We start from the raw sequence: 18,278 nt of genomic DNA, 5'->3' as shown, positions 1-18,278 counted from the left end.
AGCTTGGCTCGAGGAACGGCAAGTTCGAGAGCACTAGTCTTTAGTACTATTGCTGCAAAATTGTAAGGCCCATAGCCTTTGCAGTATCCACTGCCTTCAGCAGTTTCTTGATATCTCGTGGAGTGAATCAAATTGGCCGAAAGCTTACATCAATGATGCTGCAGACCTCCAGAGGAAGCAGAGATGGATCATCCACTCAGCACTTCTAGCTGAAGACTGCTGTAAATTCTTCAACCTTATCTTTTGCACTGACGTGCTATGTTCTCCCATCAGTGAAGATGGAGATATTTGTGGAGTCTCCTCCCCCAGTGAAACATTGGAATTGTCCACCACCATTCATGGCTGGATGTGGCAGGACTGCAGAGCTTGATTTATTATACACAATTTATTTTTGATTTGGGATTTGATTTGTGCTCTAGTTCTGCCCAGGAATTTTAAGTCCAATATATTTATGGTATATGGTGCCTTATTGTAACTGAACTAAAGAGGTGCAATCTTTTTGGTAAAAACAAATCAAGAACCAGCACAAAATGACAACCCTTAGGTTCAGCAGAATGAAAGCAATGAAGACTCCACGGTACTGACTTAGCACCTGATTATATCCCCAGCATTATGAAAAATTGGGAGATTTAAATGTATACTGGTCCACCTGACGATACCACACGTGTGCATGTGTGTGTATAGGGGGCGAAAGAAGAGAGAGAATAGAGTTGAAATAGAACATATTCGACCCAAAAATCATGAGGGTTGAGGGTCAGAGGTCTGCAGATTTCCAGGGGAACTGTATGTGACAAAGCTGTGAAACAGCAATAATTATTGCATTGTCCATCTAATTGTACTGACTGCCAAGACAGCTGTCAGGAGAAGTGAATCAATATGGAACATAATCTCCAAGTGTTGCTGGGGTCACTTCAGTCACTAATGGTATTAAGGTGCAAACTGTTCCAACAACATATTGAAAGTCTCAAGAGAAAGTCACAATTCAATTTTAACGTTGCTAAAAATAATAAAGTTCACAACTCACGTTGCACCAACTGTTCTTAGTCTCAAGAAGGCTGGAGTGAACTGATAACGAACAAATCGCCCAGAACTGGAATCCATCTCCCCATTCTCATCATCGTCTTCTTCCACCTCTGCAGGAGAAAATTAAATTTAACACTTTATAATTCTTCAATGTACCTTCCAGTACCTGCGGGGAGGGGGGGGGGGGGGGTGGTTTCCAGTACGGCACCAGTTTGCAAGAGTTTCCAAATAGTCTATTATAATTACTCTCAAGCCATAGTAACTGTATAAGGCCTCAAAAATCAAACCATTATAATTAACACAACTAGCCCAATAATTAACTCATTATAATTTGATGCATTAATGGTGAGCCACTTTATTTCTAATGTCTACATTATGCATATCAAATATATATAATATTTCAGGTAAATTGAAAAGCCCAGTAGCAAAACAGTCACTTGGCTTAGGCTAGGATTACAAAGCATTAGGCGTGTAATTTGCTAATCTACAGCTGCATCTCAATTGGACCTGGATATTTTAAACCAGTTATCATTTTATAGCTTCCACAAAATATCTGTATATTCAACTGTAGTAAGTTACACCTTCAGTTTTTGCGAATACGACACATTTTGACAAATAAAGTTTTGATCTTAAAATGGAAAATAAAGACACTCGTCACAGACTACAACTGAAAATAATTGCTTCATTATGGCATTTAAACTTCAGAATACAACAGTCAAATGTAATAGCATCGACTAGTGCAAGGCTTCCCAAACTGTTGGTCATAGCCCCAATGGGGTTACGAGATGAAAATCTGGGGTCATGGACTCCACCCCCTCCCCCTCAAAAGCTCTATCCGCCATCCATCTGGCTCACACTCGGGGGGGGGGGGGGGGGTCTCAGCAATTTTCAAGCCTCAAAATGGGATCGCAGTGGGGAAAATGTTTGGGAAACCCTGGACTAATGGGCCCAAGAAAACAGCGGAAAATAAATAAAAGCCTTACAAATTTATAACAAAAGTTAGAATTAAATACGTTAAGAGAGAGCGAAAGAACAGAGACAGAACAAGCAGTGCTTTCAAAACAGGTTTATCAAAGACCAATTAAAACCATTGAACCACTGACCAAAGTCAGCCGTGTTAAAATCATCACAGCTCTTCAGTCGAGTCATACAGACGTTAACTCTTTCTTTCCACAGATGCTGCCAGACAGCTTTCTGTTTTATTTCAGATTTCCAGCATCCACAACATTTTGCTTTTATTTTGTGTGCTAAACCATATTAATGGGTTATGTGCATGAAAGCCACCCAAAACCTTTCCACCGATTAGAGAGCAGGAGTCTTCTCCCAAGTGGCAACGTACCTGAAGCTGGTGGCTTGGCAATCTCAAACAAAACAGTCCCAGTTTCCATGTCGCGAATTTTAAACCGTGTAAAGTCGATGCTGTAAATATTATCTTCGGGCTTGCACAAGTAGGCTGAAAGAAAGAAATTTTTAATGTCTTTTTTTAAAAACTGCATTGATATAATGAAAGCATTGAAAATATGCAAAACCAGATGGCACGACTAGAATATCATACATCAATGATTTTTATTTGATGAATCAGTTGAAGCAACTGTGATGGCACATTCAAAATATTCACTGGACACCGAGCTGGGTCAAGCTGTAGGAAGCACATCATAAGGGCCCAGTTGCAAAAGCTTTTGAACAAATTATGAAGACTATTATGACTATTTTTGCTCATTTCCTTGCAAGTTCACAGGCCATAAGATAATAAATCATTAAAAAAACCAGGAAGCATCCCTTAAATTCAGGGTAGTTAAAGGTACAAGATTAGCAGAATGCTTGTGGTAAACTAATCTGACCAATCTCCTTGCCCACTTGAGCCTTCCACTACTGACCCTGTGGACTGGGCCAGCCAAGCAGTTCTCATACTCGCTCTTCTTCTAGTCTGTTCACTTGTAACTAAGGCCAATTAACTTGTAGTGGATGATTTTATCAGGGTCATGGCAGAAACCTGGCTGAAGGGTGATGATACATTCCATGCTTAAACAAAGCTACCCACCCCACTTAGCTACATCTTCCTCCACTTGCCACCCTTCCCCCCCCTCCCCCCGCAACCCGTAATTACAGTGGCAGTGTACTCTTATCACCAAATCTCACGTTGTTCTGCCCCCCTACTCCTCTGTTGAGGATTTTACCTTGTTCCACCTCTTTGTTCTCTACTTTAGCTCACAATGTCCTTTAGAGAAGGAAATCTGCCATCCTTACCTGGTCTGGCCTACATGTGACTCGAGTCACACAATGTGGCTCTCAACTACCCTCTGAACAAGGACAACTAGGGATGGGCAATAAAGGCTGGCCAGCCAATGATGCTCATGTCCCGCTAATGAATAGAAAAAAAACGACCTACCATAGCAGCATCGGACTTTTCTCACCGAGATATCTTTCACCGCTTCCTCCCTCAGCCTCTGTACTGAGGAACTTCTCTTCCTCCATTTCAAACTCCATATCAATTCATCATGGCTTGCTCTCCACTGCCCTGATCCTCCCTTAATCACATCCTCCATTTAAATTGCCCAAACCATAATCATACCACTCACTTGATCATGCCATTTCACAGGCAAAGCCCCATTACTTCCATCATATCCACCATAGATAAGCCACTTTAATCATCCAATTCCATTCCCAACCCTACTCCCTGTTGCATTCAGGAAAGTCATATTCCTCACCAATTCATAAGAACATAAGAACATAAGAAATAGGAGCAGGAGTAGGCCATCTAGCCCCTCGAGCCTGCCCCGCCATTCAATAAGATCATGGCTGATCTGACGTGGATCAGTACCACTTACCCGCCTGATCCCCATAACCCTTAATTCCCTTACCGATCAGGAATCCATCCATCCGCGCTTTAAACATATTCAGCGAGGTAGCCACCACCACCTCAGTGGGCAGAGAATTCCAGAGATTCACCACCCTCTGGGAGAAGAAGTTCCTCCTCAACTCTGTCTTAAACCGACCCCCCTTTATTTTGAGGCTGTGTCCTCTAGTTTTATCTTCCTTACTAAGTGGAAAGAATCTCTCCGCCTCCACCTTATCCAGCCCCCGCATTATCTTATAAGTCTCCATAAGATCCCCCCTCATCCTTCTAAACTCCAACGAGTACAAACCCAATCTCCTCAGCCTCTCCTCATAATCCAAACCCCTCATCTCCGGTATCAACCTGGTGAACCTTCTCTGCACTCCCTCCAATGCCAATATATCCTTCCTCATATAAGGATTCCAGTATTCCAGCTGCGGCCTCACCAATGCCCTGTACAGGTGCATCAAGACATCCCTGCTTTTATATTCTATCCCCTTCGCGATATAGGCCAACATCCCATTTGCCTTCTTGATCACCTGTTGTACCTGCAGACTGGGCTTTTGCGTCTCATGCACAAGGACCCCCAGGTCCCTTTGCACGGCAGCATGTTTTAATTTGTTTCCATTGAGATAGTAATCCCATTTGTTATTATTTCCTCCAAAGTGTATAACCTCGCATTTCTCAACGTTATACTCCATTTGCCATATCCTCGCCCACTCACTCAGCCTGTCCAAATCTCTCTGCAGATCTTCTCCTTCCTCCACACGATTCACTTTTCCACTTATCTTTGTGTCGTCTGCAAACTTCGTTACCCTACACTCCGTCCCCTCCTCCAGATCATCAATATAAATGGTAAATAGTTGCGGCCCGAGTACCGATCCCTGCGGCACGCCACTAGTTACCTTCCTCCAACCGGAAAAACACCCATTTATTCCGACTCTTTGCTTCCTGTCGGATAGCCAGTCCCCAATCCACTTTAACACACTACCCCCAACTCCGTGTGCCCTAATCTTCTTCAGCAGCCTTTTATGGGGCACCTTATCAAACGCCTTTTGGAAATCCAAAAACACCGCATCCACCGGTTCTCCTCCATCAACCGCCCTAGTCACATCTTCATAAAAATCCAACATGTTCGTCAAGCACGACTTTCCCCTCATGAATCCATGCTGCGTCTGATTGATCGAACCATTTCTATCCAGATGCCCTGCTATCTCCTCTTTAATAATGGATTCCAGCATTTTCCCTACTACAGACGTTAAGCTGACCGGCCTATAGTTACCCGCCTTTTGTCTCCTTCCTTTTTTAAACAGCGGCGTAACATTAGCCGTTTTCCAATCAACCGGCACTACCCCAGAATGCAATGAGTTTTGATAAATAATCACTAACGCATCCACTATTACCTCTGACATTTCTTTCAATACCCTGGGATGCATTCCATCCGGACCCGGGGACTTGTCCACCTTCAGTCCCATTAGTCTACCCAGCACTGCCTCTCTGGTAACATTAATTGTATTAAGTATTTCTCCTGCTGCCAACCCTCTATCGTTAATATTTGGCAAACTATTTGTGTCCTCCACCGTGAAGACCGACACAAAAAACTTATTTAAAGACTCAGCCATATCCTCATTTCCCACTATTAACTCCCCCCTCTCATCCTCCAAGGGTCCAACATTCACTCTAGCCACTCTATTCCTTTTTATATATTTATAAAAACTTTTACTATCATTTTTTATATTAATTGCTAGCCTAGCTTCATAGTCTATCCTTCCTTTCTTTATCGCTTTCTTAGTCTCTCTGTTGTTTCTTAAATTTTTCCCAATCACTTGTTTCTCCACTATTTTTGGCCACTCTGTACGCAGCTGTTTTTATTTTAATACTCTCCTTTATTTCCTTCGTTATCCACGGCTGGTTCTCCCTTTTCTTACAATCCTTGTTTTTTGCTGGAATATATTTTTGCTGAGAACTGAAAAGGATCTCCTTAAAAATCCTCCACTGTTCCTCAGCTATCCTACCTGCCAGCCTGCTCTCCCAGTCTACCTTAGCCAATTCATCCCTCATCCTATCATATTTCCCTCTGTTCAAACAGAGGACACTGGTTTGGGACCAAACTTTCTCCTCTTCCATCCGAATCAGAAATTCGACCATATTGTGGTCACTAGACCCAAGAGGGTCCTTCACAATAAGATCCTTAATTCTACCTACCTCGTTACACAATACCAGATCCAAAATAGCTCGTTCCCTCGTCGGTTCCGTAACATGCTGTTCAAGGAAACTATCCCGACAGCATTCTAAGAACTCTTCCTCCATTCCACCCTTACCGACTTGAGTCTGCCAGTCAATGTGCATGTTGAAGTCACCCATGACTATTGCCGTTCCGTTTTTACACGCATCCCTTATCTGCTTGTTTATAGCCCTCCCTACCTCAACATTATTATTTGGGGGCCTATATACCACACCTACTAGTGTCTTTCTCCCTCTACTATTCCTCATCTCTACCCATAATGATTCCACGTTTTGTTCCTCAGAGCCTATGTCATCCCTCAGTACTACCCTGATATTATCTCTTATTAATAGCGCGACCCCACCACCTTTTCCTTCCTGTCTATTCTTCCTAAACGCCTGATACCCCTGGATATTCATCTCCCAGTCCTGGTCACCTTTCAGCCACGTTTCTGTAATGGCCACCAGATCGTACCCACTTGTGCTGATTTGCACCATCAACTCATTTACCTTGTTCCGAATGCTTCGTGCATTCAGGCAAAGTGTCCTTATTCCAGCTTTTATCTGGACCCGCTTTGATGAGTCGCGAACACCCTCTCCCTCTCCTCCCTTATCTAAATTACCGCCTTCATTCACTTGCACCCTCTCCTCTACCATTAATTTTGTAATTCCCCTTACCCCTGCATCCTCCCCCCCCATCAATTAGTTCCTTGATCCTAGTCAACTCTTCTAGCTCCCCTCCCCCCAACTTATCTAGTTTAAATTCTCCCCAGTAGCCTTAGCCAACCTACCGGCCAGGATATTGGTCCCCGTGTGATTCAAGTTCCACCCGTTTTTTGTATACAGATCACCCCTGCCCCTAAAGAGGTCCCAATGGTCCAGGAACCTGAATCCCTGCCCCCTGCACCAGTCCCTCAGCCACACATTCATCCTCCACCTCACTCCATTCCTGCCCTCACCTTCCCGTGGCACAGGCAGTAATCCTGAGATTACTACCTTTGCTTTCCTCTTTCTCAGCTGTCTCCCTAATTCCCTGTACTCCCTTTTCATGACCCCTTCTCCCTTCCTACCCACATCAGCAGTACCAATATGTACCGCTACCTCAGGCTCCTCTCCCTCCCACCTCAGGATTTCCGGGACGCGACTAGCGACATCCTGGATCCCGGCCCCAGGGAGGCAGACCACCATGCGAGAATCCCGCCTACCTCCGCAGAAACGCCTGTCTGTCCCCTTCACCATCGAGTCCCCGATTAATACCGCCTTCCTCCTCTTTTCCTTAGCCCTCTGAGTTACAGGGCTGGACTCCACTGCGGAGACACGGCCACTGCTGCTTCCCCCAGGCGGGCTGTCCCCCCCAGCAGTACTCAAGCAGGAGTACTTGTTGTGCAGGGGCAAATCCACTGGGGTGCTCTCAACCACCCTAGCCTTACCCTTCCTGGCCGTCACCCACTTGGCCTCCTCCCGTGGCCCTGGTGTGACCACCTGATGATAGCTCTTGTCTATCACCTCCTCATTCTCCCTCATCAGCCTAAGATCCTCGAGCTGCAGTTCCAGCTCCCTAACACGGTCCCTCAGGAACCGCAGCTCGACACACCCCTCACAGATGTGGATGTCCGGGAGGCCAGATGCCTCCAGGACCTCCCACATCCTACACTGGGAACAACACACTGGTTTCACACTCATACTGGACACTTTATGTCAAGTAAGACAGTGAAAAGTTAATAAGAGTGTAAGGAAACAAAAGCTCACCCCTGCTCGTCCAAGCCCTGTGAGCCAAAGCCCTGACAGCTCACTCAACTTCCCACTCACTCTGCTGCCCGCTGTATACCTTGGTGCGCTTTTAAACCCTCCAAAAACTTCCCCAGGCCTCTCCTGGCCCGACTTCCGGTTTTGAAAAAAACCTCCGATTTTAAACCCAAAATTAACTGAAAAAATAAATAATTAATTACAGTCCGAAAACCCACTCTCTTACCCTCAGCCTGCTCCTGGGAACAATGAAGCTGAACCTCCAAGGTAAGCCCTTTTTAAACCCTCCAAAAACTTCCCCAGGCCTCTCCTGACCCGACTTCCGGTTTTGAAAAAAACCTCCGATTTTAAACCCAAAATTAACTGAAAAAATAAATAATTAATTACAGTCAGAAAACCCACTCTCTTACCCTCAGCCTGCTCCTGGGAACAATCACTCTCAATCGGACCTACAAAATCACAACTGTCAGGCCTTTGACCATCTATTTCCCACAATATTTCTGCAGCTACTGATTTGCCTCCATTTTTAATGCCATAATCTCATAAAACCATTACTTTCTTTCTCACACACAGGTTGTTACCCCTGATGCAGCCCTATCTGCATTCCCTTAAGTGCATAGATTGCAGAAAGGATATGACAGACAACTAGCTTAGCCATTCATCACTAGATCTGGCTAGTCCTTTGCTCATTTGTTAACACTGCTCACTATTCCAGGACTATCCTGAAATGCGAAGATAATGCCTGGGTTCTTTTATCCACTGCAAACCAGTGTCTTAAACACCTCACACGTATTTTCTGCCTTCACCAACAAGTGAGAGCGCATAGACTTCATCATTAAAACTGAGACCATCTTACAGCAGGGAAAGGACAGCAGGAGTCGAACTAGCTGAGAGAGAGCCTGCACAGACACAAGGGGCCAAATGGTCACCTCTTGTGCTGTAATCATTCTATGATTAGATGATCCTATCAGCTGCTTCTACTACACATCTGCCTTCTTTTGGTTCATCAGATCAAACCTTCTCTAAAGCTGCCTCAGTTCACCTGCTGCCGAAATCCTCATTCACTTCTTTGTTAGCTCTCAACTGGAAATTCCTCCTTCAACCTCTCTGCCTCCCTCTACTCCATTAAGATGCTCCTTAAAACTGACCTCCTTGACCAGACATTTGGCCATTCACCCTAACATCACCCTATGTTGCTCAATGCTAAATGTTACCTTAAATGCTTTAGGATGTTTTGTTAAAAGATGTTATATAAATACAAGTGTTATTATGGGTAATATGTTTTTGTAGGTACAACACAACCAGCTTTATTTACATGACAGTTAACAAGTTTTACTCTTGCAAGAGTAATGCCAAATAATTCATGATCGATTATTAGTTTGTAAAATATACATGTAAACACAGGGCTCTCTGTGGTACTTGTGTTTGTTTCAGCATTTTGGCACCTGAACGAACTTAATACTTTTATTTTCCAATTCAATTATATACTGATGGTCTGCAAAATCAAAAAGGTGTTCAGCAAAAATTGCCCTCATTATAATCGAATGCCTTACCAGAAGGAATTCCAGTATACATCAAAGAAAATTTTAATATGAAACTAGAAAGTGAGCCAGGGCTCTTAATAATCTCCCTGAATAGAACTAAAGATGAAAATTAGTAAAGAGACAAAACATGGTGTAAAACGTATAGAGTACTTTAGAAATGGAGTTTAAAAACTGCCTTTACTTCTGTTTCCTTTGACTTTCAGAATGCAAGAGTCAATTGGGTGTTCACACAAGAAAGATGCCAGAAAATTAGTCAAAGGAACATGGATGCTAGCCAAAAAGCAGCCTGATTAGTAAGATTAGGATCGAAGGATTCTTTCCATTTGCTTCTCTTTCCTTCAAACCCACCCACCACACCATCATTTCCACCAACCCTTTTCCCTCATGTTCAATTCGGGAACATTTTGCTGCAACAACTCAGTCCCAGCTACCACTACAGACATTGCTGCAAATGTGTTTTTGTCAAAATCCACCAAATTGAGGGAAACAATACCACGTGAAAAACAAAGTTCAGCTGTAAAAAGTTGCACTTTTTCCTAAACCTCTTGGAAATAAGACAGGTACAGAGTCTCTGGAATACTCAGGGGAAACATTTCCAGGGCATCATTTCATCCCTGCAAAATGAGATCAGAATTTGACCACTACTGTTTGGAGAGGTCTCCCATCTGCTGATAGTAGGCCTACAAACCCTTCCACATTTGGTGGGAGACCCAAGCACAAGTTAACAATATGTGCAATTTTTTACAGCTGAACTTTGTTTTTCACGTGGCATTGTTTCCCTCAATTTGGTGGATTTTGACAAAAACACATTTGCAGCAATGTCTGTAGTGGTAGCTGGGACTGATAGAGTTGTTGCAGCAAAATGTTCCCGAATTGAACATGATGGAAAAAGGTTGGTGGAAATGGTGGTGTGGGGGGTGGGTTTGAAGGAAAGAGAAGCAAATGGAAAGAATTCTTCGTTCTTAGATCCTAATCTTACTAATCAGGCTGCTTGTTGGCTCGCATCCAAGTGGAAAGTTTTGAGTTAACAACAGCGTGACAGGAACATCAAGATGGTGGGAGTAGCTAAGAAACACTGGGGAGATAATATCAGGAGATACATCTCAGAGATGCATATAATGTAAATAATACTCGAGAGGCAAGATAGGAGAGAAAAAACACACTTAAAAGTTTCATTAATTTAGTGTCACAAGTAGTCTTACATTAACACAGCAATGAAGTTACTGTGAAAATCCCCTAGTCACCACACTCCGGTGCTTGTTCGGGTACATTTAGCATGGCCAATGCACCTAACCAGCACGTCTTTCAGGAAATCCACGCAGACACGGGGAAACGTGCAGACGCCACAATGACAGTGACCCAAGCCGGGAATTGAAGCCGGGTCCCTAGCGCTGTGAGGCAGCAGTGTTAGTCACTGTGCCGCCATACATTACACTAAAAGATACAAAACCATTTCAGTTGTGATAGCAATGCAAGTGAGCATTTTTTTCCATACTACAATAAAGTCGAAATAGGCAGTGTTCCACCAGCTACCCACTTGCCTCCTGCTCCTAATGCAACACTGTGCTCGTCTTCCTTTGCTGAATATCATCCGAGTGTTTCACTGTAAGCAGACCATGAAGAAAGCCAAAAACACAATGCTGCTGCAAAGACCACAGATAATGGTAAAGTAGCCAAAGATCTTCGGGTCCGACAATGAGTAACTTTAGTACTCTTTCGGTTAAGTCAATTGAAGGCATTTTTCAGTCACAGGGAATAACATTTGTCATTTCCACAAACTGTATATTTAAAAGTAACTGCACAAATCATTTATTTTATTTTTCTTAGTTCTGTAAAATTTGCAAAAGCTTTCCTTCATTAAGAAAGGATTCCCAATTAAGCGGCACAGTTGAGATATACTCAAAAGCAACTGAAGCCAAGCTGCCTTAACTTTGGCATCCAGAAAATCCCATCACCAAACCACGATGAAGCACTATCCCACTTGGACCCTATTGGGTAATTTTTTACCCCTAAATATTGTTACCATCCAGGTAGAAATCTATAACATTTAAAGTTTTTGTGTTTTAACACTTTCTGTAACAAACTAACTAAAATCAACAGTGACTAGTGTATTAACTGTCTACTAAGTAAACTACAGAAAATTTAACACAATAAAAAACCCCACATCATGTTTGTACATTACACTGCGCGCAGAGCAGAAATGTAACCTTGTGTATCAGGTCCCAAGCTTCTCCTGGCTTTGTGAGAAATTCACCACTTCGGAGTCAGACTTGGAGGTTCAACAAATAGTTCCGTGTCTGCGTGGGTTTCCTCCGGGTGCTCCAGTTTCCTCCCACAGTCCAAAGATGTGCGGGTTAGGTTGATTGGCCATGCTAAATTTGCCCCCGAGTGTCCTGAGATGCGTAGGTTAGAGGGATTAGTGGGTAAAATATGTAGGGATATGGGGATAAGGCCTGGGTGGGATTGTGGTCGGTGCAGACTCGATGGGCCGAGTGGCCTCTTTCTGTACTGTAGGGTTTCTATGATTTCTATGATACGGACATTGACAGCTATCACATCATTGTACATAGAGTAGATACATTTATGCAGTTATGTCCTCTATCAATGGCTGATTTTGTTAGATACATTTATGCATTTATGTGCCCATCAGTGGCTGATCTCGTTATCATTGTTCTAGGTCTGCTTTTATCTCAAGTTTAAGGCACCTCAAGGTCTGACCTGTTTCCTGCAGCAATTTAGGCACTACAGGTTTTAACTCTGCGTACTGTCTGTGCCCAAAGTCAGTGCCTCTTAATGTTTTTTCCCAGAGTCCATTGTGTGTGCCAGGTAACCATTTTGTGTCCATTACTTTGATTTCACTCCAACAGCTTTAAAAAGGTCTCATCTACCTGCCCGATCAGGGTGAATCTTCCAGTATCCATTTAAACATAGGCCCTTCACTCAACCATCTAACCATTCTGAGCATTATTGAGCAGGCTTCCAATAGCAAGGCACATTGACTTTAGCTACTCCTTGGTCTTCACCTCTCCATAAAGATTGTTTCTTTGAACAGGGCATCTGGTCTCAAGCATGAGAGAGATTTTTTACACAGGGTAGTGGGTGCCTGGAACTCGTTGCCGGGAGAGAGTGTGGAAGCTGATACGGTAGTGACTTTTAAGGGGCATCTTGACAAATAGAGAGATATGGTCCCCAGAAGTGTAGGGGGTTTTAGTTCAGTCGGGCAGCATGGTCGGTGCAGGCTCGGAGGGCTGAAGGGCCTGTTCCTGTGCTGTAATTTTCTTTGTTCTCTCTCCAGGCAGATTTTGTAGAAAGTCACATTTCCCCTCTCTAAATTACTCTGCTTTGCCTTGAATTAAAGACGATGGTTTAAAACATAACTGCCTTAAAGTCCAGCATTTATAACAATTTATACCACAAATTGAAGTTTATTCGATAAGAGTAAACTTCACTTTTCTGCAATTTTCTATGGAACAATGTTTAAAATGTCATTGGTTTCTAAAGCTGCAGGATGTGTTTCTACCTGGGTTTAGCAAGTCATACTGAAAATCATAAGAACATAGCTAGCTCCTCATGAACCTGGCTACCAACTTAAGTTAAATACTTTTTTAGCTCAACATCACGGTCAAATTAAGTCAGTAAGGTATGTCTTAATTTGTCGGGGAGGTGGTGGCCTAGTGGTATTGTCACTCAACTATTAATCCAGAAACCCAGATAATGTTCTAGGGACCCGGGTTCAAATCCCACCACGGAAGATGGTGGAATTTGAATTCAATTAAAAAACATCTGGAATGAAGAATCCACTGATGACCATGGAACCATTGCCGATTATCAGAAAAACCCATCTGGTTTACTAATGCCCTTTAGGGAAGGAAATCTGGTCTGGTCTACTTGTGACTACAGAGCCACAGCAATGTGGCTGACTCTTAACTGCCCTCTGAAATGGCCCAGCAAGCCACTCAGTTGTATCAATCGCTACAAAGTCTCAACAAAAATGAAATCAAACGGATCACCTGGCATCGACCAAGGCACCAAAAAAGACAACGGCTAAACAAACAGCCCTGTCTACCCTACAAAGTACTCCTCATTAACAACTGGCGGCTAGTGCCAAAATTGGGAGAGCTGTCTCAGGCTAATCAAGCAACAGCCCAACAGTCACTCTCACGGAATCATACATTACAGACAACACACCAGACACCATCATTACCATCCCTGGATATGTCCTGTCCCACTGGCAGGGCAGACTCAGCAGAGGTGGCGGCACAGTGGCATACAGTAGGAAGGGAGTTGCCCTGGGAGTCCTTAACATTGACTCTGGACCCCATGAAGTCTCATGGCTTCACGTTAAACATGGGCAAGGAAATCTCTTGCTGGTTACCAGGTTCTGTCCTCCTTCGGCTGATGATCAGTATTCCTCCATGTTGAACAACACTTGGAGGAAGCACCGAGCGTGGCAAGGCGCAAAACGTACTCTGGGCAGGGGATTTCAATGTCCGCCATCAAGAGTGGCTCGGTAGCAGCACTGAGCTGTTGGGTCCTAAAGGATCGACCTGGTTGGATCCTAAAGGATCTAACTGTTAGACTGGGTCTGCAGCAGGTGAAGGAACCAAGAAATAACATACTTAACCACATCCTTACCAACCTGCTAGCTGCAGATACATCTGTCCATGACAGTACAGTGGAGCCCCGTTGTAACACGCCCTGATTTAGCACGAAATCGGATATGACGTGATGAATCATTGGACCCTTTTTTTTTTACCATTTCCGGTTTAGTGATTTAGCGCGAGCCCAATTACATTCGCGGTAACATTTTATGGACCCCAACCATCGCGTCACAACGGGGCTCCAATGTATTGGTAAGAGTGACCACCACAGTCCTTGTGGAGATGAAGTCCCACCTTCACATTGAGAATGACCTCCATCCTGTTGTGTGGCACTATCACTCTGCTAAATGGGACAGACTACGAACCGATCTAACAATTCAAGTCTGGGCATCCATGAGGCGCTGTGGGCCATCAACAGCAGCGGAATTGTCCTCCAGCACAATCTGCAACCTCATGTCCCGGCATATCCCCCACTCAACCATTACCATCAAACCAGGGGATCAACCCTGATTCAATGGAGAGTGCAGGAGGGTATGCCAGGAGCAGCACCAGGCATACCTAAAACTTAGGTGCCAACCTGGTGAAGCTACCAAACAGGACTACTTGCATGCCAAATGGCAAAAACAGGAAGTAATAGACAGAGCTAAGCGATCCCACAACCAACGGATCAGATCTAAGCTCTGCAATCCTTTGACATCCAGTCGAGAATGGTGGTGGACAATTAAACAACTCACTGGAGGAGGCGGCTCCACAAATATCCCCATCCTCAATGATGGAGGAGCCCAGCACATCAGTGCCAAAGATAAGGCTGAAGCATTTGCTGCAATTTTCAGCCAGAAGTGCTGAGTGGATGATCCATCTCGGCCTCCTCCAGTGGTCCCCAGCATCTCAGATGCCAGTCTCCAGCCAACTCAATTCACTCCATGTGATATCAAGAAACGGTTGGAGGCAATGGATACTGCAAAGGCAATAGGCCCCGATAACATTCCGGCAATAGTACTGAAAACTTGTGCTCCAGAACTTGCCACTCCCCTATCCAAGCTCTTCCAGTACAGCGACAACACCAGCATCTACCAAAGTGGAAAATTGCCCAGGTATGTCTTGTACACAAAAGGCAGGACAAATCCAACCTGGCCAATTACTGCCCAGTCTACTCTCGATCATCAGTAAAGTGATGGAAGGGGTCATCAACAGTGCTATCAAGCAGCACCTGCTCAGCAACGCCCAGTTTGGGTTCTGCCAGGATCACTCAGCTCCTGACCTCATTACAGCCTTGGTTCAAACATGGACAAAAGAGCTGAATTCCAGAGATGAGATGAGTGACAGCCCTTGACATCAAAGCTGAATTCAACCAAGTGTGACATCAAGGAGACCTTGCGAAACTGGAATCAATGGGTATCAGGGGGCAAACTCTCCACTGGTTGGAGTCACACCTGGAGTACATAAGAAGATGGTTGTGGTTGTGGAGGGTCAGTCATCTCAGCTCCAATGACATCTCTGCAGGAGTCCCTCAGGGTAGTGTCCTAGGCCCAACCACCCTCAGCTGCTTCGTCAATGACCTTCCCGCCATCATAATGTCAGAAGTGGGGATGTTCGCTGATGATTGCACAATGCTCAGCACCATTCATGACTCCTCAGATACTGAAGCCGTCCATGTTCAAATGCAACAACATCTGGACAATATCCAGGCTTGGGCTGACAAGTGGCAAGTAACATTCACGCCACACAAATGCCAGGCAATGACCATCACCAACAAGAGACACTCTAACTACCACCCCATGACATTCAGTGGTGTAACCATCACGGAATCCCCCACCGTCAACATCCTTGGGGTTACCATTGACCAGAAACTCAACTGGACTCACCACACAAACAGTGGTTACAAGAGCAGGTCAGAGGTAGAAATACTGCGGCGAGTAACTCACCTCCTGACTCCCCAGAGCCTATCCACCATCTACAAGGCACAAGTCAGGAGTGTGATGGAATATTCACCACTTGCCTGGATTAGTGTAGCTCCAACAACACTCAAGAAGCTTGACACCATACAGGACAAAGCAGCCCACTTGATTGGCACCACGTCCACAAACATCCACTCCCTCCAACATCGACACTCAGTAGCAGCAGTGTGTTCTATCTACAAGGGGCACTGCAGCAATTCACCAAAGGTCCTTAGACAGCACCTTCCAAACCCATGACCACTTCCATCTAGAAGGACAAGGGCAGCAGATAAATGGGAACACCACCACCTCCAAGTTCCCCTCCAAGCCACTCACCATCCTGACTTGGAAATATATCGCCGTTTCTTCGCAGTCACTGTGTCAAAATCTTGGAATTCCCTCCCTAACGACATCGAGAGTCAACCCACAGCACATGGACTGCAGCGATTCAAGGAGGCAGCTCACCACCACCTTCTCTAGGGTAACTAGGGATGGGCAATAAATGCTGTAAGAAGTCTCACAACACCAGGTTAAAGTCCAACAGGTTTATTTGGTAGCAAATACCATAAGCTTTCGGAGCACAGCTCCTTCGTCAGATGGAGTGGATATCTGTTCTCCAACAGTGCACAGACACAGAAATCAAGTTACAGAATACTAATTAGAATGCAAATCTCTACAGCCAGCCAGGTCTTAAAGGTACAGACAATGTGGGTGGAGGGAGCATTCAACACAGGTTAAAGAGATGTGTATTGTCTCCAGACAGAACAGCTAGTGAGATTCTGCAAGCCCAGGAGGCAAGCTTGTGGAGGTTACTGATAATGTGACATAAATCCAACATCCCGGTTTAGGCCGTCCTCATGTGTGCGGAACTTGGCTATCAGTTTCTGCTCAGAGACTCTGCGCTGTGTGTCGTGAAGGCCGCCTTGGAGAACGCTTACCTGAAGATCCAAGGCTGAATGCCCGTGACTGCTGAAGCTGCCTTCACGACACACGACAGCGCAGAGTCGCTGAGCAGAAACTGATAGCCAAGTTCCGCACACATGAGGACGGCCTAAACCGGGATGTTGGATTTATGTCACATTATCAGTAACCCCCACAAGCTTGCCTCCTGGGCTTGCAGAATCTCACTAGCTGTTCTGTCTGGAGACAATACACATCTCTTTAACCTGTGTTGAATGCTCCCTCCACCCACATTGTCTGTACCTTTAAGACCTGGCTGGCTGTAGAGATTTGCATTCTAATTAGTATTCTGTAACTTGATTTCTGTGTCTGTGCACTGTTGGAGAACAGATATCCACTCCATCTGACGAAGGAGCTGTGCTCCGAAAGCTTATGGTATTTGCTACCAAATAAACCTGTTGGACTTTAACCTGGTGTTGTGAGACTTCTTACTGTGCTTACCCCAGTCCAACGCCGGCATCTCCACATCATGACTAAGAGTTCTACAGGACAAGGTTCCAAGCAGACAGGGAGGAGTTGGTAGGTTAAACGAACCGTGGTGCACGAAAGCTGTGCGGGACCTAGTCGAGAAGAAAAGGAAAGCATACAAAAGGTTCAGAGAGCTTGGCGAAGATAGGGATCTAGATGAGTATACGGCTTGTAGGAAGGGACTAAAGGAGGAAATTAGGAGAGCCAGAAGGGGTCACGAGAAGGCCTTGGCAGGTAGGATTAAGGAAAACCCTAAGGCATTCTATAAATATGTGAAGAATAAAAGGATGAGACGTGAAGGAATAGGGCCCATAAAAGATGAAGGCGGGAAAATCTGTACGGAACCAGTAGAAATGGCAGAGGTGCTTAATGAGTATTTTGCCTCGGTTTTCACAGAGAAGGACCTGGGTGGATGTACTGCGGGCTTGCGGTGGACTGAAAAGATTGAGTAAGTGGACTTTAACAAAGAGGTTGTGCTGGAATCTTTGAATGGCATCAAGATAGATAAGTCGCCGGGTCCAGATGGGATGTACCCCAGGTTACTGTGGGAGGCGAGGGAAGAGATTGCAGCGCCTCTGGCGATGATCTTTGCGTCGTCGATGGAGACGGGAAAGATGCCAGAGGATTGGAGGATTGCGGATGTGGTTCCTATTTTCAAGAAGGGGAATAGGGATAGCCCAGGAAATTAACGACCGGTGAGTCTAACCTCAGTGGTTGGTAAGCTGAGGGACAAGATTTATGAGCAGTTGGAGAGGTTTAGTATGCTCAAGAATACTCAGCATGGCTTTGTCAAATGCAGATCGTGCCTTACGAGCCTGGTGGAGTTCTTCGAAAATGTGACTAAACACATTGACAAAGGGAAAGCAGTAGATGTGGTTTATATGGATTTTAGCAAGGCGTTCGATAAGGTCCCCCATGCAAGGCTTCTAGAAAAAGTGAG

General features: G+C 44.8%; 1 protein-coding gene across 1 annotated transcript in view; it reads right to left on the bottom strand.

Moving 5' to 3' along the window:
• unc119b (unc-119 lipid binding chaperone B) overlaps positions 1 to 18,278 on the bottom strand; it is a 69,140-nt gene that overhangs the window by 18,757 nt on the left and 32,105 nt on the right. The window contains exons 2-3 of the mRNA XM_078226959.1: positions 2,363 to 2,476; positions 1,025 to 1,133 (exon numbers count right to left, since the gene is read on the bottom strand). Coding sequence (XP_078083085.1) covers positions 1,025 to 1,133; positions 2,363 to 2,476 — 223 coding nt within the window. The remainder of the gene's footprint in view (positions 1 to 1,024; positions 1,134 to 2,362; positions 2,477 to 18,278) is intronic.

This window comes from Mustelus asterias, chromosome 13 (assembly GCF_964213995.1).
Source record: "Mustelus asterias chromosome 13, sMusAst1.hap1.1, whole genome shotgun sequence".
Taxonomy (NCBI): Eukaryota; Metazoa; Chordata; class Chondrichthyes; order Carcharhiniformes; family Triakidae; genus Mustelus; species Mustelus asterias.
Note: the sequence above shows the minus strand (reverse complement) of the source record. Positions and strands in the feature narration are given on the sequence as shown.